This window comes from Hibiscus syriacus, unplaced genomic scaffold (genome assembly GCF_006381635.1).
Source record: "Hibiscus syriacus cultivar Baekdansim isolate YM2019G1 unplaced genomic scaffold, ASM638163v2 tig00110206_pilon, whole genome shotgun sequence".
Classification (NCBI taxonomy): domain Eukaryota; kingdom Viridiplantae; phylum Streptophyta; class Magnoliopsida; order Malvales; family Malvaceae; genus Hibiscus; species Hibiscus syriacus.
In genome coordinates, this window is record NW_024062627.1 from 1,647,136 (window position 1) to 1,670,415 (window position 23,280).

Sequence of the window (23,280 nt, forward strand, 5' to 3'; positions counted from 1 at the left end):
GATATGGATGAGTGAATAATAATTAACAAACTAAGACTCTAAAGAATAGGGGAAAACGAAAAGGAAAAATATCTAATAGAAATCAGATGAAAAATCTTATATTACAAAAATAAAGTTGTAATTGTTAAAAAGCAAACCCAAAATGTATATATTTGCAAGAGTATTTCCCTAAAAAGTTAGGGCATTGCAATTTATTGTTAATATGTTAGGAAATTTAAAAAGAGGAGAAAAAAATAAACTAATTTGCAGTTGAAAATTTAAACAAAAAAATCATTTAAAAAATAGATTTTTTTAATAAAATAAGAACATTAATGACAATCTTAGTACTGTTGGTTTTTGGCAAAAGTCCCACATTGGTTGTGTATAAGGAGGAGGGGAAATTCTTTTGTTATAAATAAAGCCCTCCTCCTCCTTAGTTAATCATCCCACAAATATAAACATTTTTCTATTTTAAAGGCTATTTGTATTCTTTCTCTCTTTGTAATATTCCCTCTATTAGTGAAATATTTTGGTGTTCTCTTTTATGTCTATTTAATAGCTATTGTCGGGTATAGTTGTTGTCAATTATTGTCCTATTAAAATTACTTGTCTTGGTAGTTCTGTCTAAGGAAAGTGGGTTTTAAGAGGGACCATTGTGACCCCTCCTCTTTCCTGGGAATCTACCTTGGGGTGATTTTTAGTACAATTGTTTTCACACTAGTCACCTAGATAATAGTTCTAAAGGTGAATTGTTATTGGTGGAAATTAACCCGAATTCCACAACAATTGGTATCAGCGCTCTTGGTTTATTTTTAGTATGCTCTGTGGTTGCGGCTTAGGCTGATCTTCCACATCAGAAAAATTTCCTTGGGATAATTGACATTCTGCATTGGCAGCTATTAAATAGAATTTGTAGCAGAAATGGCAGACGCTTCTTCATCTTCAATTTTGGCAAGAAATGTTGTGACAAATGTTAGATTTGCAGTGGAGATTTTTGATGGCACCGGTCATTTCGGCATGTGGCAAAGCGAGGTTCTAGATGCCCTATTTCAGCAGGGTCTAGACATTGCTATTGAAGGAGAGAAACCAGATGATGTTGAGGAGAAAGAATGGAAGAGGATCAATAGAATGGCATGTGGTACTATTCGATCGTGTCTTTCTAGAGAGCAGAAGTATGCATTTTCTAAGGAAACTTCTGCAAGTAAATTGTGGAAGGCACTGGAGGAGAAATTTTTGAAGAAAAGCGGTCAGAACAAACTCTACATGAAAAAGAGACTGTTCCGCTTCAACTATGTACCAGGTACCACTATGAATGATCACATTACTAGCTTTAATCAGCTGGTGACTGATCTGATGAATATGGACGTGACTTTTGAAGACAAAGATCTGGCTCTGATGTTGATGGGATCACTTCCTGATGAGTTTGAGTATCTTGAAACTACTCTACTTCATGGGAAGGTTGATGTGTCTCTCAGTGAAGTAACTGTTGCCTTGTATAGTTATGAATTGAGAAAGAAAGACAAACAAGAAAACACAAGTGTCGAAGCAGAAGCTCTTGTTGTTAGAGGCCGTTCGAAGAGTCAGAATAAAGGAAACAGAGGGAGATCGAAGTCAAAGTCCAGATTGAGCAAAGATGAATGTGCCTTTTGTCGAGAAAAAGGGCACTGGAAGAAAGAATGTCCCAGGCTAAAGAATAAAGGCAAACCTGAAAGGGGGAAGGCTGTCTCAGAATCAAATGTGGTCGAGTATGATGATGGAGATTCAGATTTCGCATTCGCTGCTACGCCATCAACCAGCTGTTCCAGTTCATGGCTGTTATATTCAGCTTGTAGCCACCATATGACCCCCAATAGAGAATGGTTCTTTGATTTTAAAGAACTAAAAGGTGGAATTGTCTACACAGCAAATAATTCCCCTCTTGACACACTTGGGATTGGTTCAATTCGCTTGAGGAATCAGGATGGATCAATCAGAACCTTAACAGGTGTCCATTTTGTACCAGATTTAATGAGAAATCTCATCTCTGTGGGAACCTTAGAGTCAAAAGGTTTAGAAGTGAGGCCAAAAGATGGGATTATGAGGATTATCTCTGGTGCACTGGTGATAATGAAGGGAATCCGAAAAAGAAACAATGTGTATTACTTTCTGGGTAGTACAATTGTTGGGACAGCAGCAGTGGCAGCTTCTACTGATGAACAGGAGTCAGAAGCAACCAGGTTATGGCATATGCGCTTGGGGCATGTTGGTGAAAAATCCTTGAAATTACTGATAGATCAAGGATTATTGAAGGGTGCTCGGGCTTGCAAATTAGCTTTTTATGAGCATTGCATCAAAGGGAAGAAGACGAGGGTGAAATTTGGAACAACAATCCATGATACTAAAGGTATTTTGGATTATGTTCATTCAGATGTATGGGGGCCTTCCAAGACAACTTCATTGGGAGGAACACACTATTATGTCACATTTGTTGATGATTTTTCCCGGAGAGTTTGGGTGTATCCAATGAAGACAAAGGATGAGGTGCTAGGATTTTTCCTTAAATGGAAAAAGATGATGGAGACTCAAACAGGCAGAAAAATCAAACGTCTTCGTACAGACAATGGTGGAGAGTACAAAAATGATCCATTTCTAAAAGTCTGTGAAGAGGAAGGTATTGTTAGGCACTTCACTGTCAGAGGTACACCACAACAGAATGGAGTGGCAGAGCGTATGAACCGGACATTAGTGGAGAAGGTTCGGTGTATGTTGTCTAATGCTGGGTTAGGCAAAGAATTTTGGGCTGAGGCTTTGGTCTATGCTTGTCACCTTGTCAACCGCTTACCATCGACTGCTATTGGTGGTAAAACACCATTAGAGAAATGGTTTGGAGTACCTGCTACAGATTATGATTCCTTACATGTGTTTGATTCCACTGCATACTACCATGTTAAGGAGTCAAAGCTGGATCCAAGAGCAAAGAAGGCGATTTTTATGGGGATCACCTCTGGTGTGAAAGGCTATCGTCTTTGGTGTCCAGAAACAAAGAAAATAATCTTCAGCAGGGATGTTACCTTTGATGAATCTACCATGTTGAGAAAGGTGACTTCAGAAAAATTGGAGCAGACAGATGGAACTCCCAAAAAGGTAGAGTTTGAAGGAAGCAAATTTGTCCCAACCAGTAAAGAAAATGATGTTGACTCTCCTATGGTAGAAGAAGAGTCAGATGAAGAAGAGGTTCAGACCCAAGAACCTCCACAGCAACATGAATCAATTGCACTCAGAAAGGGAAAGAGGACCATTAGACAACCTGGTCGTTATGCTGATATGGTCTCTTTTGCATCACCAATTGCAATTGATGACGTTCCTGCCACTTTTAATGAAGCAGTTCAAAGTTCAGAACATAAAAAGTGGAGGATTGCCATGAATGAAGAAATGCAATCCCTTCAAAAGAATCAGACGTGGAAACTAGCTAGTCTTTCGAAGGGAAAGAAGGCAATTGGGTGCAAGTGGGTATATGCAAAGAAAGATGGATTTCCTGACAAGAATAACATCCGCTACAAAGCAAGATTGGTGGCTAAAGGCTACGCTCAAACGGAGGGAGTTGATTATAATGAAGTATTTTCTCCAGTTGTAAAACATTCCTCCATCAGAATTTTGTTGGCTTTGGTAGCGCAGTTGGATTTGGAACTAGTTCAGATGGATGTAAAAACTGCATTTTTACATGGAGACTTGGATGAGGAAATCTACATGACTCAGCCAGATGGATTCAAAGTTGCTGAAAAAGAAGAGATGGTGTGCAAATTAGAAAAATCGTTGTACGGATTGAAGCAATCTCCAAGGCAGTAGTACAAGCGATTTGACAAGTTTATGATAGGGCAGAAGTACACAAGAAGCAATTATGATCATTGTGTGTATTTACGCGAGCTAGAAGACGGATCCTATATATATCTTCTTCTTTATGTTGATGATATGCTGATAGCTTCCAGGAGTCAGACAGAAATTGCGAAACTAAAGACTCAATTGAACAGGGAGTTTGAGATGAAGGATCTTGGTGAAGCGAAGAAGATTCTAGGTATGGAGATATCAAGGGATAAGAAATTGGGGAGGCTTTGTTTGTCTCAGAAAGAATATCTGAGGAAGGTACTAAAACGTTTTGGCATAAATGAGATGTCAAAACCAGTTAGTACACCTCTTGCTCCTCATTTCAAGCTCGGTGCATCCATGTCACCTAAGGATGATGCAGAACGGGAATACATGTCAAAGGTTCCGTATGCAAGTGCTGTTGGTAGCTTGATGTATGCAATGGTGTGTACGAGACCCGATATTTCACAGGCAATTGGGGTTGTGAGCAGGTATATGCATGATCCTGGAAAGGAGCATTGGCAAGCTGTGAAATGGATTATGCGGTATATTCTGAACACCGTAGATGTTGGTTTGGTCTTTCAGCAGGACAAACAAGATGGTCAGTGTGTAGTTGGGTATTGTGATTCAGACTATGCAGGTGATTTGGACAAGCGTCGATCAACTACTGGTTATGTGTTTACATTTGCAAAGGCACCAGTCAGTTGGAAGTCCACCTTACAGTCAACAGTGGCTTTGTCTACTACAGAGGCAGAGTATATGGCAGTTACAGAGGCTGTGAAGGAGGCAATTTGGCTTCAAGGGTTGCTTGGTGAATTGGGAATAGAACAAAAGCACATCAAAGTGCACTGTGACAGTCAGAGTGCTATTCATTTAGCAAAGAACCAGGTTTACCATGCAAGGACGAAGCACATCGATGTTCGATATCACTTTGTACGAGAGATTCTAGAAGAAGGTGGAGTCATAATCCAGAAGATTCGGACCACTGAGAATCCTGCTGATATGTTGACAAAAGTGGTAACTGCGGTCAAGTTTAAACATTGTTTAGATTTGGTCAATATTGTTACAAATTAAAAGATTGTTTTTTTAGAGATGTGTGTGGAATTTGCCAAAGTGGAGATTTGTTGGTTTTTGGCAAAAGTCCCACATTGGTTGTGTATAAGGAGGAGGGGAAATTCTTTTGTTATAAATAAAGCCCTCCTCCTCCTTAGTTAATCATCCCACAAATATAAACCTTTTTCTATTTTAAAGGCTATTTGTATTCTTTCTCTCTTTGTAATATTTCCTCTATTAGTGAAATATTTTGGTGTTCTCTTTTATGTCTATTTAATAGCTATTGTCGGGTATAGTTGTTGTCAATTATTGTCCTATTAAAATTACTTGTCTTGGTAGTTCTGTCTAAGGAAAGTGGGTTTTAAGAGGGACCATTGTGACCCCTCCTCTTTCCTGGGAATCTACCTTGGGGTGATTTTTAGTACAATTATTTTCACACTAGTCACCTAGATAATAGTTCTAAAGGTGAATTGTTATTGGTGGAAATTAACCCAAATTCCACAACAAGTACATAATAACTCTAAATAATTGAAGCAGATAATTGAAGAAAAGATGAGAATTTGCTTCAAGAGTTTTCAATACTTCGTAAGGATTAATGATTCTTCACACTTATCTGTAAAATTGAGACGACAAATCAAATTTATATAAGAAAATCAATTATTATCTCTTTTAATGGATTTAAAAATTAAATTATGATCTATCAAATTAATGTGCATTGATTTAAACACTTTTTTTCTTTAAATTGATCTAAATATAATATTATTTTACTCTATTATTTATTATGAAATTTAAAAAGAGTTGGGTAGAAGAATGGTGTCATTTGACAATGCAGATAAATTAAATTTTGATACGTGTTTATTTACGATTTATTGACTGATATCTTATAAAAAGTAACGTTAAAGTTATAAAAGGTAGGTGATTTACTTTCCATAAAAAAAATTAAAATATATTTGATTGATTTGTGTCCCAAAAACGAAGTTAAACAAGTTGCGAAGATTGATCATTCCATTGTTTATATTGGCATATATATATATATATATATATATATATATATATATATATAATATATATATATATTTCTGAATCTTTAAATATTACATTTTTGAAACCAAATCATCTTTGCAAATAAGAAGAAAAAAAAGTAAATAAATCGAGAAGTGGGATATCTAGATCTAAAATGACAAGTTGAAGCATTTATTCAAGTAGTGAATAGGAAAATTTCCACTAAATTTTTTAACAAATAAAAAATGATTTTAGCAAATAATAGAATCAATATTTTTAATAAAACATCACCATTCATGAAAATCTTAATTATATTATAAGTTTAAATAATTGAAGCAAAGGAGATTGAAGAAAAATGAGAATTTACCTTCAATATGATCTTAGATAAGCGAAATCTGATTTCGGAGTTTCCGATGTTTCGTCAGATCTAGTTGCTCTTCGCACTATTCTATCTTAAAAATGGAGTCGGTGAACCTAATTTATAATCAGGAGAACAATAGTTATCTCTTTTCACAAATTTAAAAGATGAAATATGATCCGTTGAAATATGATATGTCAAATTAATTTACATTGATTTAAATAATTTTTTCTTTGAATTGACCTAATCTCAATTTACTCTATTATTTTAATAGGGAATCTAAAAGTCAATAAAATTAGTTAGGTGAAAGAATATCGTCATTCAATACACCATGGACAAAATAAATTTAGACGCCTGTTTATTTATGATTTTTTGAGAGATATCCGTAAAAAACAATATTAAGATTTTGAAAGAGAGGTGGTTTAATTTTCATATAGAATTCGTGTCTAAATCTATCATAGATTTGATTAATTGTTATCTCTTTTAAAAGATTTAAAGTTGAAATATGACTTGTCAAATTAATGTGCATTGGATTAAAATATTTTTATTTTCTCTAAATTGACCCAAATAGGATATGAATTTACTCTATTGTTCTAGTATGGAATCTAAAAAGAGTGAAGTGTAAAAATAATGTTACTTAATATATTGTCGATAAATTAAAATTTGATGTGTTTATCTAAGATTTGTTGAGCGATATCCATAAAACTTAATGGTAAGATTATGAAAGAGGGATGATTTACTACCCATATAAATTTTATGTCAAACATGAACATAGATTTGATTGATTTGTGCCCAAAAAAAAGTTGAACAAGTTGGGAAGATTAATCATTCCTATTGTTTATATTGGCGAATGTTACTCAATGTGTTGTTTGTCTATTTTTAAATTAGGTTTTTTTTTATGAAGAAAGAAAATAAATAGGCGTTGGAGTAAATTTTGGTGGAGTTTAGATATTTGGGGTCTTGTACTAGAAAAGTTTCATTATGATTTTGCATCATAAAATTATATTTAAGATATTTGGTTTTGTTGTATGAATAAAATGACTTCAGTAATTAATGGATTTTTTGTTATCCTTTGAAATCTCGGATTTGAGTACCACGTATGTAAGAGTATGAACATTCATTGTCAAATGGATGATAGACTCGACATATACTACTTTATATTCGTCCATATTTATCAAAAAAAATGTTTAATTCTGAACAGCAGATTAATCAATGCCTCAAGCAATACACATATGACTATTTATACCTCCACTCGCTGGCAAAGCACCTTTCAATCTCCATCGGACGTCCTCTTTGATCTCCCTAACTAAATCTGCAGCACCCTTCACAGGCCCACCAAAAATTCTACAATTCCGCTGTCTCCAAATCCTGTAAATATAAGCACCCCAAGCTAATTTGAGCAGAATAGAAAGAAGAGTCTTACCCCCTGGGTCTTCCCATCGCCCACAACACCTCCTGCCTCCAGCCCTTGATCGGCCTTCATATATGACAGAGCCGAAGAACTTCTCTCCACACCTCTTTAATCACATGTAAAGAACAGGTGCTCACAAGTCTCCCTCTCCTCTAAGCAAAACCCGCATCTCTCTCGTCCACCTCCATTCCCCATTTCAAGAGGCGATCCTTCGTTGACAGTCTATCCTGCATAGCGAACCAAACAATCAAAGCATAGCGAGGAATGTGCAACGGGAACTATACAAGCCTCGCTCAATGAACTCTCTCATGCCTCACCCGAATCCCCTGCCACACTTTCTTCACATCGTACTCCCCCCACCAGCAGCCAATTCCCAGAAATAAGATCCACGAATTGAGAGGCCAAAACACGCAACTTGACCCTATACAAAACCAAAGGTCACGAGTACATACTGAAAAATGTCAGCATTTTGACACTATACAATATGTACATCAAAAAATTTTAAAAATATTTTTTAACTTACTAACATCTCTATAATGCATGAATAATTTGTTAATCATTTATTCAAAAAATTGAATTTTGAATTTCATATTTATTAAGTAATTATTTTTATTAGTCTAAGACAATTACAAAATAATATATATTTAGAATTTTATCAACCAATTGACAATGAACAAACACACGTCTTGTAGAAAGAGAACAACACATCATTTTATCATTCAGGTCTCTCAATGAATGTTTATATAATCATCTTTTAAAATATATAATCAGAATTATATCCAATACCCACTAACACAAATTTGAGTTTCCTACTAAATCAAAACAAAAGAGAAAAATCCTAGAACGAAATTGGAAGAAAATTTTGTTATTATACCGTATTTGGTTAGGATAAAAAATGATTTTCCAACATTATCAAATAGAACTTCATAATTAGAAAGTCTAGCAACTTTCCATAGTAACAGACAACCTTTAACCTACCCTAAACTAAAGCTTAATTTACTTGTTTGTGAATTAATCCTTTTAAAAGTAATACGATATAAGACTTTACTAAGAAATTAATACTTTTAACATCTTTTTGGATTAATTAGTATATTGAATAAACTGTTTTTATCATTTTCAAATCATTAAATCAAAATTTTATTTTTAACTGTATAATATTTCAGTATTTCTCTAATAAAATCAAACAAGTGTGAGGTTTTTTTTTTGTCATTCTAGTTTTAGTTTAATTTTACCCTTTCTAATTTCATTGAATTTTTTAATTATTTTGAGATAAATATAAGATAATATATGATTAAAGATTCTCAATCATTTGATAATGAATGTTCGTATCCCTTCATATGTGATGGTCGAACCCAGAACATCAAGAGATAACAACAATCTTTTAACCACTAAGGTTGCTCGGATATTATTTATAAAAAAATGAAACATCAAATTATGTTAAAGTGTTTGAACTAAATTCAAATTCAGTCATTGTATAGGGACTAAAACTAAAATTTGACCTTCATTCATTTCTTATTTTTGCTTATTTTTTCTCGCGAGTTGCACAAAAATCAGGGAGAAGAGGGAGGGAAAGAAGAGAGAAAGAGAGGTGACAAAAAGATCGAATTGACCTTTGCTTTCTTTTGAAATTACCCTTTCTTCTTCGTCGGCATCATCGCTGATCTCTCTCTCGCTGTAGATTTCTTTTCATATCTCAAACATGAATGAGAAGGCCAGCGTTACCAAGGAGCTCAACGCAAGACATCGAAAGGTGATTGTAAAAATTCACCTTTTTGACCTTGTTTTATCGTAATTCCAAGTAGCTTCCTTTCTTTTCAGCTTTGTATTGATTTGATCTGTGTTTATTATATACTTTTTGTATTGCTTAAATTACGGTTTTTATGAAGGATTTGATTGAATCGAATATGGAATAGCGAATATGAACTCAGTTTAGGCGTTTCTTAATATGAATAAATGGTGATTATGTTAAGATTCTTATTAGCTGAAGATCGGTTTAGATAGATCTTTCATCTAGATTAATTGAAGTTTATCAGATAAAAATTGTTGCATTTTAAGTAGCATCTTATAATTTCCTAGAATTAAACTCAATTCTCCTCAATCAATTTTTGTTTCATTTTAGGGTTCCTTTTGCCTAATTATGCTTTACCCTTTTAAGATCTTTGTGGATTTTGCTGATTATAATTGATTTGTTCATATATGTAAAAGCTTTTGGAAGGTTGCTTTCAGATCACATGAACAAATTTACGCAATCTTCCTTATGTGGCATCAGGTTGTATGCTTTTGGTTGTAGAGGGTGTTAAATTCCTCCACATTCTTTTGTAAATATATATGTTCTCTCGAATTTTAGGTTATTGTGTGTATGTCAGTATGTCAATACATATGATATGATAGACTCATTCAGTAGATGATTTTTGCCGATTCATATATCATGTTCATAATTTTTTCAATTTTGATGTTTATTCAGTCTATTATTGGGATTGAAGTTCTTATTTTTCACCTCCTATGCAGATTATTGAAGGTCTTCTTAAATTGCCAGAGAATAGGGAATGTGCTGACTGCAAAACCAAGTATGTTACTGGAGATTTTGATGATATCCTAATAGAAAATATTGAAATAGAAATCATCTCAATTTTGATGATAACATTCATTCAGTCATTCTTACCACAGTGCTAATAATTGCCTCCTTTTCTCTACAGAGGTCCAAGATGGGCAAGTGTGAATCTAGGTATCTTTATATGCATGCAATGTTCTGGGATCCACAGAAGTCTTGGGGTACACATATCGAAGGTGCTTTTCTTATCTCTTGAATTTTGCATTTATCTCTTCCTTGTTGAGAAGGTTCATTGAGTTGCTGCGACGGTCACTACTTGTGTACTGTTTTCACTTATATTTTTCATAACAAATTAATTATAAAGCTTTTCCCAATAGAGTTATGGATTTAGCTCACTTAGATGTTGGGATTGCTCTGTTTTTGGCAACCTAAGATTTTATCTCTTTTTTCCCTGCACTGTATCTAGGTGATTCCAAAATCCAAATTGTCTCTGATGCCAACTGTTATCTGAGAAAAACTTTTACCTGATAGTTCTTGCACATGTTTCTTCTTCTATGTTTGATTTTATTATTAGTGAAAACTGTGGAATATAGTTAATTTTTACCAAATGGATTCCTGCATCTTACTGACTCTTGCTGCAGGTTCGATCTGCTACACTAGACACGTGGCTTCCTGAGCAGGTTGCTTTTATTCAATGTAAGTTATTTGTTAGGCCATGAATATGTATTATCATGATTAATGATGGTTTTAATGTTAAGATGGATAAGAGCAGAGAGCCTACAAATTATGACAACAGTTTATCTTATTATACAGCAATGGGGAATGAAAAGGCAAACAGTTACTGGGAAGCTGAGTTACCCCCTAATTATGATAGAGTTGGAATTGAAAACTTCATCCGTGCAAAGTATGTAGCATGTGTTTTCTTTATTCACAATTAACTTCTTTTAGGTTAAGTGATTTTTTTGGTATTATAATAATTGTTGTATATTCTCTTGTCATAGGTATGAGGAAAAAAGATGGGTTTCTCGAGATGGAAGATCCAAATCACCACCTAGTGGGTTGGACGAAAGGGCTCCCTCACGTTGGCAGAGACCTATTGAAACAAGTGGTCATGGACACATTAGTAATAATGGGATTTCATTGGAGGAAATGAGTAATAAACAAGCATCTGGTAAAAAAGAAAGCCTCCCTGCAACAAGAGTCAGTCTTCCTATTCCTCCTAAGGGACCTGATCAGGTACTAAGTTCTTTTGTATGTGCTTTTGTTGTTGATTCTTTCTAGAAAATCATTCATTTGTTTTTTCTTTAATACATTTACATGGGTAGCCTAGAGGTATTAGCATTAGAATGAAGAAGTATGAGAAAAATGCCATGTGGAAAGAAAGTTTATCACTTGCTAAAGTAGCAAAAAAATAGAACTGTGATCTTGAACTTGTTTTGTGCGTGGTTTTACTTACTTTCTTGCTCACTACTCCATAGTATTCTTTTCTTGTAGTTTACCTCTCTTATATATACACGTGCATATTTCAAAAAAAAATGATGTTCATATCACATAGTGTGCTGCTCAAATAGGTCACACCCGTGCAGAAGCCTGAACCAGTTGTTTCACCAGCTGAGAAAACAAAGTCAGCTGTAGAGACTGCTCCCATAGTCACGGCTCCTAAAGTCGATTATGCTACAGACCTTTTCAACATGTTGTCCTTGGATGATGGTCCAAGCGAGAATGGTTCTGAGGAAACTTCTACTGACGATTGGGCAGGCTTTCAGTGTATGTCTTAATATTTCTCAATAACTTTTGTTTATTCACATTTTTTCATTATTATCTTGTTAACAGTATTTCTATCTAGTGCTAACATCTCGAGATTGAGGGTTATGGTTAGAGCATTTTATTATTACTATTGATTTTGACACATGGTATTCTGTAGCTGCCGGAGGGGCTTCCACAGCTGACAAATCCAGTCCACCAAAAGCTGCTGAAAGTAATACCCAGTCTACTACTGGAATTGAGGATTTATTTGGTGATTTGCTTCCATTAACAACCAACCAAGTGCCGGAGAATCCCAAAAAAGACATGAAAAATGATATTATGAGCCTTTTTGAAAAGGTATATATTCAACAGCCTTTACTTGTATCTTTATGAATCCTTGGTGAAAAACATATTTATTAATCACTTTTTGGTTGGAGCTAATTGATAAAGCGTGACTGATCCTTTCTTTGTCCCTTTGTGGGATATAACATTGTTAATTTCATCGTTTCAATCAATTACAGTCCAATATGGTGTCGCCTTTTGCAATGCATCAACAACAACTAGCTATGTTAGCACAACAACAGTCCCTTCTCATGGCTGCTGCAGCTAAATCAGCTTCTGGAAATACTCAACAGCCTCCATCTAACGGCTCAAGCATACCCACTCAAACTTGGCCAAACATGGGCTACCAAATCCCTGGAATGATGATGCCCGTTGCTGGGCAGGCTGATCTGCAGAAACTCATGCAGGTAGATTCCATTGTATAGTTGCAATTGCTTTAAAAGAAATATTTCTATCAAGTTTCTCATACATGCACTTCTTTTTCTGTTGGCATTAGGTTATGAGTATGGGACAGACACAAGTGGCAAGCTCTGCTGCATATCCATCATCCAGGTACATATTTAATCTCTTTATTCTTGGCTGTCTCTTGTAATACCATTGGCCTTGCCATGAGTTCGGTTGGTTATGATCTCCCCGTGACTTTAAATTCCCTGTAAAGGTTCTAATTGTATTCTCAAACTCCATGCCACTGACGTGTTATGATAAATAATTCTCCAATAGATTACGGATTTCATCCATAAACTGTTTCGTGCTCCTAAAATGTTGGATTTGTCATCTCTTGTAGCTTTTATGCACTAGGACAAGTTACCCCAGCAAATGGTGTTGCTACAACGGGAGCAAGCAAGCCCCAGTCAGCTTCCCCAGTTCCATCAGCGAATTCTTCGCAATCAGGTAAGGATTACGATTTTTCGTCATTGACGCAAGGGATGTTCACAAAACACTGATCCACCCTTTGATGATCTCTGGCTTTGTCATTACTATACCAAAATAGTCATTTTTACAAGAATTTAGAGACTTGGAAGGGTATTTTAGAGGGGGGTTGTAACCAAGGTGTAGATGCAGTTTCATTTCATTTTGTTTTTTCCATAATTGAGTGAAGACTTAATTTGTATGAGTAGATTTATGCCACAATACTTTAATAAAGATGAGTTTAGATTGAATTGGGTTTTAATCATTCCTCAAACATGGTTTCTTTTAATATCATTCATAAAAAAAAATTAGTGAAGACTTAACAAAAGTTGTTATATCAATAACAAATGTACATTTAATTTTACAAATCACCTTTTTGTGTTTACTTATAGTATATGCAAATATTTATATTTATTCAACATGAAAATAAATGATGTGTTTAACTTGTAAAATGTGTCGATCTCAATTATTAAAAAGAGTGTTGTTTTTTCTAATTCGTAGGATGTTGTCAATGACTAAAAGGTATTATTAACATATATTACATTGTAATCACATCAGACTTTTAAAAAAAATACTCATCAAATCCTCCTTGAATACACACATTCGAAAAGCAAATGGTTTCTCATCTCCTTGAATACTCTATCAAATCCTCCTTGAATACCACCATTAAACCTCTAGTCAATAACTTGTCTTTGGTAGGCAGCTTGTCTTGAACAACCATCCCAGCAATCAAGAATGTTTTGGAATATGCATGGAACACCATAATAATTTCTGCCATTGTACACAACCATTCTTTGTTCTTATCTCCTCCCAAATCTTTGAATAGAAACTCTTCCATTATTTGTCTGAAAAGCTCGTATTTTCTGCTGCCAGTGTCTTCCATCTTCAATCATTTTCTCCAATTCTAGCTGCTAAAAGTCTTTGGTGTAACCTGCCAAAAGGTACTTTTCATTAGCAAGGATATATCTAAGATTTGCACAAATCAAGATACCTTGGTGCTTGAATTAGCTATAATTTCCCTGTTGAAAACAACAGTATGAAAATAATGTTTCAATTTCTTCATTCCTTTCCTACACTAGGGAAACAAAATAACCCTGATCTTAAGAACATAATATGATCTAAAGTCATGATATTAGATGATTGTTCAACCTCAAAAAGAAGAATCTGAAACAAAAGCTACTCCTGTTTGATACGAAAAAGCATTACTTTTACCCGCATGCATGCACCTGATTTCCATTAATGGTGGCTTGTAATAAAACGGCCAAACCATAAAATCCATTTGTAGTTGGACAAAATCATTGCTGTACTTAAATTAGCAACAGTTAAACTATTTACGTCAACTATCATTTATCAGACACAATTATGTGAACAGACGGGCCAGTTTTTTTTTATATTTTTCTTTTTTGAAATAACACTACAGTGGGAAGAAATAAAATTCTCAAAGGTCACCCAATCAGACCCGTTAGGTGTGGCGATGATCATTCTCGATATTCCAATACCAACCAACCATCGGCGGGTCACATCATCAGCTACAAGTGTTATGTTATCTAATTTTAATCAAACTAATTAATTATAATTTCATTCCATTTGTATTTAATAAAATAATATAAGCACAAATTAATTGATTTTGGTGATAAAAGAATTATTATTATTGTTTGAAGTCTTGAGTTTAAGCACAATGAATATCAAGGGTAGTATTCAATGTTAAAAGGTTGAAAGTTATTTTTGAACAAATATTACATTGTACTTACCTCGGGTTAATAAAAAAATATAATTTTTTTTACTAAATTTAATTTCATTTGTGTTTAATAAATGAAAATAAAATTGATTTTTTAGTTCCACTTGTGAAATTAAGAATAATGAAAATACATGCTTTATATTCAAGTTCTACCTTCTGCAATGCCAGAGCTTCAAAGAAGGGTTCTCAAGGCAGAGGAGACCTTGAGGCAAAAAGAACAAGAAAATGCCACATTACGAGAATAACTACAAAAGTCCGAGGCAAGGTGGTTGGATTACGAGGCAAAGATGAAGAAAATGGAGGATATGTGGCAAAAGCAAATGGCATCACTTCAAGTGAGTATGTGTTTTTATATATCAATATTAAAACATCTTTGCATTAGAGTCGTTGTTGGCCAACACAAAAGTTCTTGATAATCCTCAAAGTGACTGCAAAATTAATGTGATCCTGATGATCATAGTTAATCATGTAAACCGACTTAAAATAATTGGCGGATTGTAAGCTTTACATGGGAGCTAATATCACGGATTTGTTGAATCTTTCTACCATGATTTGTTGGTTTGTCTATGATTTAATTCAGTAATCTCTTATAACGTAATTAGAAAAATATAATAATAGTAACTTCGATTATTGATTCCAACTGCATTTATTTCAGACAAGTCTTACTGCTGCCAGACAGAGTCTTGCTGCCAACAGTGCTGCTGGTCAGCTAGGAAGAGTTGATGTGGTATCTCCTCGCTGCTATGATTCTGAAGATAACGTGTCCATGGGATCTCGAACTACCGGTGGGAACACACCCGTCTTATTTTCTAATGATATGCCTGATGTTGTGGGTAGAGAGAATGGCTCTTTGAATGCTCTGGGCAATCTGTTAAAGGAATTTGAGCAGAGGAAACAAACTTTTGATGCTGATGCTATATCTTTGATTGACATCAAAATGCCACAGCCAGGTTCTAATAAGAATCCTGAAGACGAACTTCGGAGATTAAAAAACCGGTTTGAGACCTGGAAGAAAGATTACAAGCTGAGATTAAATGAAACTAAGGCAAGAATACATAAGCGTGGGCATCCCGAATCAGACAAAGTTCGAAGAAAATGGTGGGGAAAGCTAGGTTCAAAGGCATGATAAAATTCCCAGTCTGAAATGATCATCTCCCTCCTTCCATTCTTGGTACAATTCTTTACATTTGTGGAAACAAATATATCTACAGTCCATGAACAGTGAGGAGACATTGTATTTGTATGTATCTACCAATTTTTGTTACCTTGGTGGAGAGATTATCATATGTGCATTAGACAAATAGGGGTGTCTTGTTTGAATAGTTTGTTTTAGTTTTTTGTGTATAATTCTGCTTTGTTAGTGATGAAAGATGTTTGTAATTTCTTTGCAATTCAGATGAAATAAAAAATTACGTTTTCGTTCTCAATGAAACTTAGTTTTAAATTGTCAAAGTTGTTGAAAATCTACAATTACACGGATAGGCACAATGCAAATTTAGGATCCAGGCACAAACTTGGTGGCATAGACCCAAGCATTGTTTGCAACAGGGTTGTCCAGGTGGTCCAAGAGGTTCTCCAAGGGACCTTTTCCGGTAACAATGGCTTGAACAAAGAAGCCAAACATGGAGAACATTGCCAGCCTTCCATTCTTGATTTCCTTCACCCTAAGTTCCGTGAACGTGACGGGATCATCGGCAAGGCCAAGAGGGTCAAAGTATTGGCCGCCGGGGTAAAGATTGTTGCCTTCCCCAACACCAGGGAGGCCGTTGATGCGAAATCTTTCGACGAGCCCATCAGGACGACTTGGAATCCGAGGACGGCGAGGATGCTTTGAGCATGGACGAGGTTCGGGTTGCCTAAGTAATCCAGGCCACCTTCCGAAAAGATTTGAGCTCCTGCCTTGAACCACACTGGTTCCTTGAAATCAACCCGAACCCATTTCTCAAGTACTTCTGGTGTGATGCAAGCCTAGCGCTCCCAACATTGCCATCTCCCATGGATTACCTAAATGTTTTGGATTGTTTTGGTTATGAAGATCGAATTTACAAGATGAAGAGTGAAAGGGTTGAATAAAGAGAGGATACCTCAAGAGCCCTGTTCCGAGCAAAGGCCTCATGATCAGCAGACAAACCAGCAGTGTCCCAACCAGTCACCAGCGAACTCACCCGTCAAAATACTTCACTCTGTCTGGTCCATACCACAGTTCATTTCCCTACACATGATTACACCTTCAAAATCAGAAAACAATTGAACAATTCTACGAAAATTCAAAGAAGAAACAAAGAGAAGCCAAAGAACAGACCATTGTATATTAGGCAGTGCATGTAGGAACAGCGTCTCTAAGAGAGTTAGCATTTCTGTTTTGGCCGAGAAACGTGGTTGGCCTAAGAACAGTTCCAGAGCTGAGCATTGAAGCCATTGTTTTCTGTAGATTTTCGGTTAATAATTTAGAGCTCAATGTATAAAAAAGGGAAGTGAATATTTTATGTAAGAAATGGATGGCCCAGAAACAATAAGGCGGGGATTTGAGGGTTGAAATCATGAGTCAATGAGAAGGCTGCAAATGATTTGAAATATCTCCAACTCACTTCCTCATTATCCACAATATTTCTCCATTAAATGATTAAGTAGAAATTAATTTTATTTCGAATATGATTTTGATTTTCATCACTTCTTTAAAAATGGTAAAACAAAAAATTAATTATGATTTCTGGCAATCATTATCTACTAGGATAAGTTACGATGTCTCTTAAATAATAGTTTAGACATTTGAATCATGACATTGTATGTGAAGTAAAATAGATTTAGAAAATCACCATCCTGAATTCGAGTAGTTATGTTTACAGAGTGTGTACGTTGTCAATAGGTTGAGAAATGATTTTCTTAACCAGGGTGGAATGAACAAGAAGATAATAAAATCACTTGATGTCTTTGGAAAGATGTCTGAAAAACACGACGTCTTCCTCATACGCCATATAATATGGACGCCAACCTTAATAAAGCACTAACTCAATAGACGTTGTATCTTTTGGCATCTTTCAAAAAACACCAAGTGATTCGATTATCTTCCTTCACACATTATTCATTCCATCCTAATTAAAAAATAATTTCTCATATACATCGTATGAACCATTTTCTTCTCACTACATTATCTAAACAAATTTGCTATTGATAATTACTCCAAACCTATTATGATTTATGAATAGCAACTAAAATGTTTGAATCTCGCCAATGAGGTCATGAGTTGTTGCTAAAGTGTAAACCCATCAAACCTTGAATACTCACCCATGACTTTCATTATATATAAATTACTTTTAGATATATCTCGGATCAATCTATTTATTTTTATAATAATTAATAAATTTTAATATATACAAATTTATATTATAATATATAAATATATTAGTTTTGAATTCTCACTATTCTAACTATGATTTTTGTTCCATTATGGTTACCAAACTATTATTTTTATAATCATACTTAACATTACGTTTTGATTTCGTTTTGGTTACTTGTCGTTAAAAATTAACAGAACTACTAACGCGATATTTAAATAATAATAATGATGTGGCATTATAGTGGCATCTCCGTTAATTTTTAATGATATGTAACTAAAATGAAACTAAAACGTAATGTTAGTATGATTTTGAAATAAAAAATAGTTAAGTGACCAAAACAGACTAAAAGTAATACTTGAGTACTAAACATATAGTTTACCCTATTATAATATCATAGTATCTTACAAGTTTATTGGGGAATACATTTTCTTATTTCTTTAGTATTAAGATTCCTTGTGAACCTTTCCATCTATGGGTGGAAAATATATAGTTTTGTTGTTGGTGCCGGTGTTCTTTCTAGCTCCACTGACAGCCAACCCAGCGCTGACAACAACCACAACGTGTCACCGACAAATTCGTGTTCTTAAAGCAACGCTGTCTCCACAAGATTCTTCAAACATGGTAGGAAATTTACATTATTTACAACAATTTTTTGTTTATTAAGATCAAAAGCAGAAAATATTCTAAACCCTCCATTTCTTCTTTGCATCTTATTCGCCACAATCCTTTCTCCACCACACTTTCAACCTTTTTCCATTACTGAAAAAAAAACCTTTTTTTGTTTCCGAAGGAGCTTTTTTTCTTCATTTCCTCGTGAGTCGAAAGACCTACCATTAGAGGGCGGAGAGGGAGACGAGAGCAGTGGGTTTATTATCATGGGTCGTCGTCTCTTGCCTGTTTTGGTAGGGGTTCATCGTCTTCATCGAAAAAGGGAGTCCATGCAAATGGGAAAACCGATGGAAAAGTGGTTGAAGCAGCGGCGGGTGATGGGCCAGTCCTGGTGGAGTTGTTCTCTTCACAGGGATGCGCGACATCGCCGGCGGCGGAGTTGCTTTTGTCGAGACTAGGTAGAGGGAATTTTCAGCTGGATACGCCGTTTATTGTGCTTGCTTATCATGTTGATTACTGGGATTACATGGGGTGGAAAGACCCTTATGGCTCGAGCCTATCAACTGTTCGACAAAAGGCTTATGTTGAGGCATTGAGGCTTGACACCATGTTTACGCCTCAGGTTGTGGTTCAAGGTAGGGCTCAGTGTGTGGGTAATGATGAAGATACTTTGTTATCCACCATTTCCAGTGCTCCCAGGTTCCCTGCTCCATCATTCCAGGTATTGGATTTTTTAAATAATATCTTTGATTTGATGGCAATCGTTTCTTTTTTATTGAATTGATGAATTCTAAATCTAGCCCTTTGCTAGAATCTGTGAAGTTTTTGCTTATTCTGATATGAAGATCTCAGAAAGTAATTGTGGAAATAAATTAAGAAATTTAGTAATTTTAGTTAGGGGGTCCACTATTGAATTAAATAATTTTTAACTTATGTCATGAACTTGAATCTTGAAACTTTTATAGTAAATCATGAATCAATAATGGAATACATATGTTCTCTTAGTTGTAGTTATCAAGATCAAATCCAGATAACCTCATCTATCAAAAGAATATTTATTTATTTATTTATTTTATATTTCATGATATGAAGGGAAAATACATGAAAAAACGGGAAAAAAAAATTCGAATAAGAAACATACATGGATCCAGTACTTACACCCTAAGGCTATTAGTAATTAGCTCCCACTCCACCATCCCTCATATCTTTTGCCAAGGGCATTAATCATCTTCAAAATATATCCATGTTCATATAAATTTTCCATTTTACTTTTGCTAATGTAGTTGAACTGCGAGACCAAGGAAGCCATCCCTTGAAAATAAATCATTTTCATCAAATACTCTGCCTCCTAAGCTAAAGTCTCAAAGCGGACTCGCCCAATTCTAATGCTTGTCTTCTATACATGAAAAGTAGATTATGTCTGGGGAGAGCATTATTCGGTTTAAACTGGTTTAACTAACCAAATCAACCATATTTGGTTAATTTAGTTTTTTCAGTTATGAAATTAATCGTTTATGAAAATTGATTCATTCAGTTAGCTCCGCTACTGGTTTTCACAATTGATAACGGAATCGATTAAACTGACATACACTTTTGATATTTAATTGATTCTAAGAAAGTTGCAACCTAAGTGTTTAGTTAGCTAGGATAGCAAAGATCACTTCATGCATTCCATGTTCATGTTCATCCTCATCTTCATTGACAAGAAACAATTCTTCTGAAACATTTAGCCTGAAACAGGCTAATTTCCAAAGGCCTACATCAGAGTCATTGCAAGTGACCCTAACAGGAGCTTTGAGGTCTAAAGTAGACAACAATGGTGTCAATGTAATGGTGGCATTGTATGAGAACGGATTGGTGAATGACTGCCCGGCAGGAGAGAACAGAGGGAAAGTCTTATCCAATGATTTTGTTGTTAGAAAGCTTGAAAAGCTCTGCACTGTCAAAGACATATCCACCAAGAAGACGGTCTCAGGCACTGCTACTTTCACTCTATGGGATGGTTTCAACAGCGACAGATGTGCTCTTGCGGTCTTTGTTCAGAACAGCTCCCACCAAATTCTTGGTTCACAAAAGTTTGAACTGCCAAATGACTTATGAAAAATATAGTATCGATGAAGTATCTTGCGGTTTTCAGGGTTTAACCCGATTGATTCATACAATCATCAGCATCCAGAAGATTTAGGGTTTGAATACTGACATTTGCGCTTCTTTCTATATTTTATATAAAAAAACCTTGAAGTATTGTGTCATTTATACAAAGTTTTAGGCAAATTTTTATGTATAGTATGTGTTCTACTTTAGGTATTGATTTCTTTTCCCTAGGAATTTCCTTTTCTTATTTCCTGGTTTCATGTTTTAGGATATGGAGATTGGAGAGGCATTTGCATTCAGTATATGGATTCTATTTTAAACATTTTGTGAATATTATTTTATGATTTAACCTCTGTTCACCTTCATAGTTGTGACCATTTTTTGGATCGTTGAAGGTAGGGAAAGTAAAAATAGCATTACATATATACAAAAAATATCAAAAGGGGATACGTTAATTAGGACCCCAACTGCTCAAATGCATGACTGTTCTAAGTGATTCCTCAGATTTCTTCAACTTATCATCTTTCTTAGACAAATCAGAAGATGGAACATAGATTTTCTTAGCTTGTGTAGAAGAGGAAGATGATGATCTGATATTGTTGTTGGCATGCCTTTGAATTGACCTTTGAGCATGAATCAATCTACAAATTGCTTGATCTTTCAGTGCCTCAATAGCTCCAATGCTTGCTGCTGCAATCCATGCTCTTGTTGAAGAAATCATGTTTTTTCCCTCTTTTGTGCTATACTCTTGGATGTAATGACTGTTTTTGCTTTGTTGAAGCAAATGAAAGTGGTGGATGAGAATATCTTATATAGAGAGAATTTGGGGCAGGGGGGATGGTACCTAATAAACAAAAAGGAAAAAGGCTAATGGTTTGAACTTCGAAGTAGTGGATGGGCTAGTTTTTTTGGGTCTAATTATGGTGTTTGTCCGTCTTCTATGTTGAAATTAGACATTCAATCACTCTAATTTTGCCTCTTTTTACTTTTAGTATGCTATAGGTAGATCTAAATTCATAACATTAATTATTGTTGTTGAAGTGATTATATGGAATATATTTTACATGTTTGTTGTATGATCAGAACCACACAAAAAATTAATCAATTGTGTTTAACAATAATTATATATATATATATATTAAATGATTATTTTTTTTATACATATAAAAAATCACGTTAACACTTCTATGATTAAAATTGAATTCATCGAGTGGCTTCAGTGGTAAAAATGATTATTGTTTTTCTTAGGGAATTCGGCTTTGAATATTTGTGTCTGTAAGATGTGTATACTCTATAAATGATTAAGAAAGATTCTGAATATTTCTTGCTTTATAATTTCTTCAGACTATTTAAAAGAAATTGTATTATTAAAATTTGGACTTACTATAAAAGTAAAATAATCAAATTTAGATGTAATAGTCTCAATCTTAATTTAATTGAATATATTCTTATTTCTTACTATTAATCGCAATAATTTATTTTCACTCATCCAACGGTTCTAAATCTGTGTAGAATTAAAAGAGTTTTACATAATGTAATAAGATCATATACCTACATAAAAATGGATATGTAAATTTTAACATAGTAAAGGGACTTAAACGATATTAAACCAGGAAAAAGTTAATGGTTCGATGGGCCGGTCAACAGTGATACTGTAATAAAATAAATGGTTTTAATTTGTATCCTACAATGGAGCAATAATTGTAAAAAACTAACAAAATCTCCAAAGATATGATTTTGGATTCACTCTTTTTGGTTCCTTTGGATTTGGGGGGATGAACCCTTCACATTTCACATCCAATTTATTGAATTTTTTATTACACCTTTCCATGAATAAGGAAATGCCACTGTAACATTGAGAATTGGACTGGCTTGTTATTGAGGCTAATATCTGTATCATGATATATTTTAATTAATATACAGAAAAATACTTGAGATATTAGTAAGAGTGTAATTAGAATATAAAGCTAATTTTTTGACATTTTTTGTATCTGTTTTAAAATTTATATTTGAAATCACTAACCAAAAGAATCCAATGATTAATGGATTTATTGTTATATCTTGAGGTTCCGGGTTTAAATATCGCTTATGTTAGGGGTACGAACCTTCATTGTCAAATGGTTGTAAGTATTTGGACATATACCGTTTTATATTCACCTCAAATTTATAAAAAAAATATTTATGTTTGACATTTATAATTGTATCTTCTGATAATGTCATCTTAAAAGTTTGAATTTTGGTCCTCTCTTTGAGAGTATAATGTGTGTCTCCACTAATACATCCAACACTTGGTGGTTAAACTGTAAGTTT

The 23,280-nt window shown here is 34.5% G+C and overlaps 3 protein-coding genes and 1 pseudogene across 4 annotated transcripts; 3 read left to right on the forward strand and 1 right to left on the reverse strand.

The window, feature by feature from the left end:
* The first annotated feature begins 9,252 nt into the window (after positions 1-9,252).
* Positions 9,253-13,450, forward strand: LOC120219480 (ADP-ribosylation factor GTPase-activating protein AGD5-like). The gene is made up of 11 exons (XM_039216299.1): positions 9,253-9,393; positions 10,152-10,210; positions 10,340-10,430; positions 10,836-10,890; positions 11,008-11,098; positions 11,196-11,430; positions 11,766-11,961; positions 12,119-12,297; positions 12,462-12,689; positions 12,779-12,834; positions 13,067-13,450. Exons 1-11 carry the CDS (start codon positions 9,343-9,345, stop codon positions 13,224-13,226), a joined length of 1,401 nt encoding a protein of 466 aa, XP_039072230.1. The 5' UTR covers positions 9,253-9,342; the 3' UTR covers positions 13,227-13,450.
* Positions 13,451-15,075: 1,625 nt separating this feature from the next.
* LOC120219482 (myosin-2-like) lies at positions 15,076-16,295 on the forward strand. Of its 2 annotated transcripts, XM_039216301.1 has the most exons (3): positions 15,076-15,264; positions 15,585-15,714; positions 15,757-16,295. In XM_039216301.1, the coding sequence occupies exons 1-3, from the start codon at positions 15,217-15,219 to the stop codon at positions 16,053-16,055; spliced, it is 477 nt and encodes a 158-aa protein (XP_039072232.1). In that variant the 5' UTR covers positions 15,076-15,216; the 3' UTR covers positions 16,056-16,295. The 2 variants fall into 2 exon arrangements, with proteins under 2 accessions (XP_039072232.1, XP_039072231.1); XM_039216300.1 differs by having other exon boundaries at positions 15,585-16,291.
* Positions 16,296-16,422: 127 nt separating this feature from the next.
* LOC120219481 lies at positions 16,423-17,422 on the reverse strand (annotated as a pseudogene).
* Position 17,423: 1 nt separating this feature from the next.
* LOC120219264 lies at positions 17,424-21,296 on the forward strand. The gene is made up of 4 exons (XM_039216096.1): positions 17,424-17,460; positions 19,086-19,597; positions 20,617-20,983; positions 21,051-21,296. Exons 1-3 carry the CDS (start codon positions 17,424-17,426, stop codon positions 20,974-20,976), a joined length of 909 nt encoding a protein of 302 aa, XP_039072027.1. The 3' UTR covers positions 20,977-20,983; positions 21,051-21,296.
* Positions 21,297-23,280: the final 1,984 nt, after the last annotated feature.

What these genes read in the sequence shown, in the direction of transcription:
- LOC120219480 (XM_039216299.1), top strand. Translation starts at nt 9,343, where the DNA reads ATGAATGAGAAGGCCAGCGTTACCAAGGAGCTCAACGCAAGACATCGA. An exon ending in TCAACGCAAGACATCGAAAG is followed by an intron (nt 9,394 to 10,151) that starts GTGATTGTAAAA and finishes CCTCCTATGCAG; the next exon opens with ATTATTGAAGGTCTTCTTAA. An exon ending in GAAAACTTCATCCGTGCAAA is followed by an intron (nt 11,099 to 11,195) that starts GTATGTAGCATG and finishes CTCTTGTCATAG; the next exon opens with GTATGAGGAAAAAAGATGGG.
- LOC120219482 (XM_039216300.1), top strand. Translation starts at nt 15,217, where the DNA reads ATGAAGAAAATGGAGGATATGTGGCAAAAGCAAATGGCATCACTTCAA. An exon ending in AGCAAATGGCATCACTTCAA is followed by an intron (nt 15,265 to 15,584) that starts GTGAGTATGTGT and finishes CATTTATTTCAG; the next exon opens with ACAAGTCTTACTGCTGCCAG.
- LOC120219264 (XM_039216096.1), top strand. Translation starts at nt 17,424, where the DNA reads ATGGATGGCCCAGAAACAATAAGGCGGGGATTTGAGG. An exon ending in AATAAGGCGGGGATTTGAGG is followed by an intron (nt 17,461 to 19,085) that starts GTTGAAATCATG and finishes TTTCCTCGTGAG; the next exon opens with TCGAAAGACCTACCATTAGA. An exon ending in TCCCTGCTCCATCATTCCAG is followed by an intron (nt 19,598 to 20,616) that starts GTATTGGATTTT and finishes AGCCTGAAACAG; the next exon opens with GCTAATTTCCAAAGGCCTAC.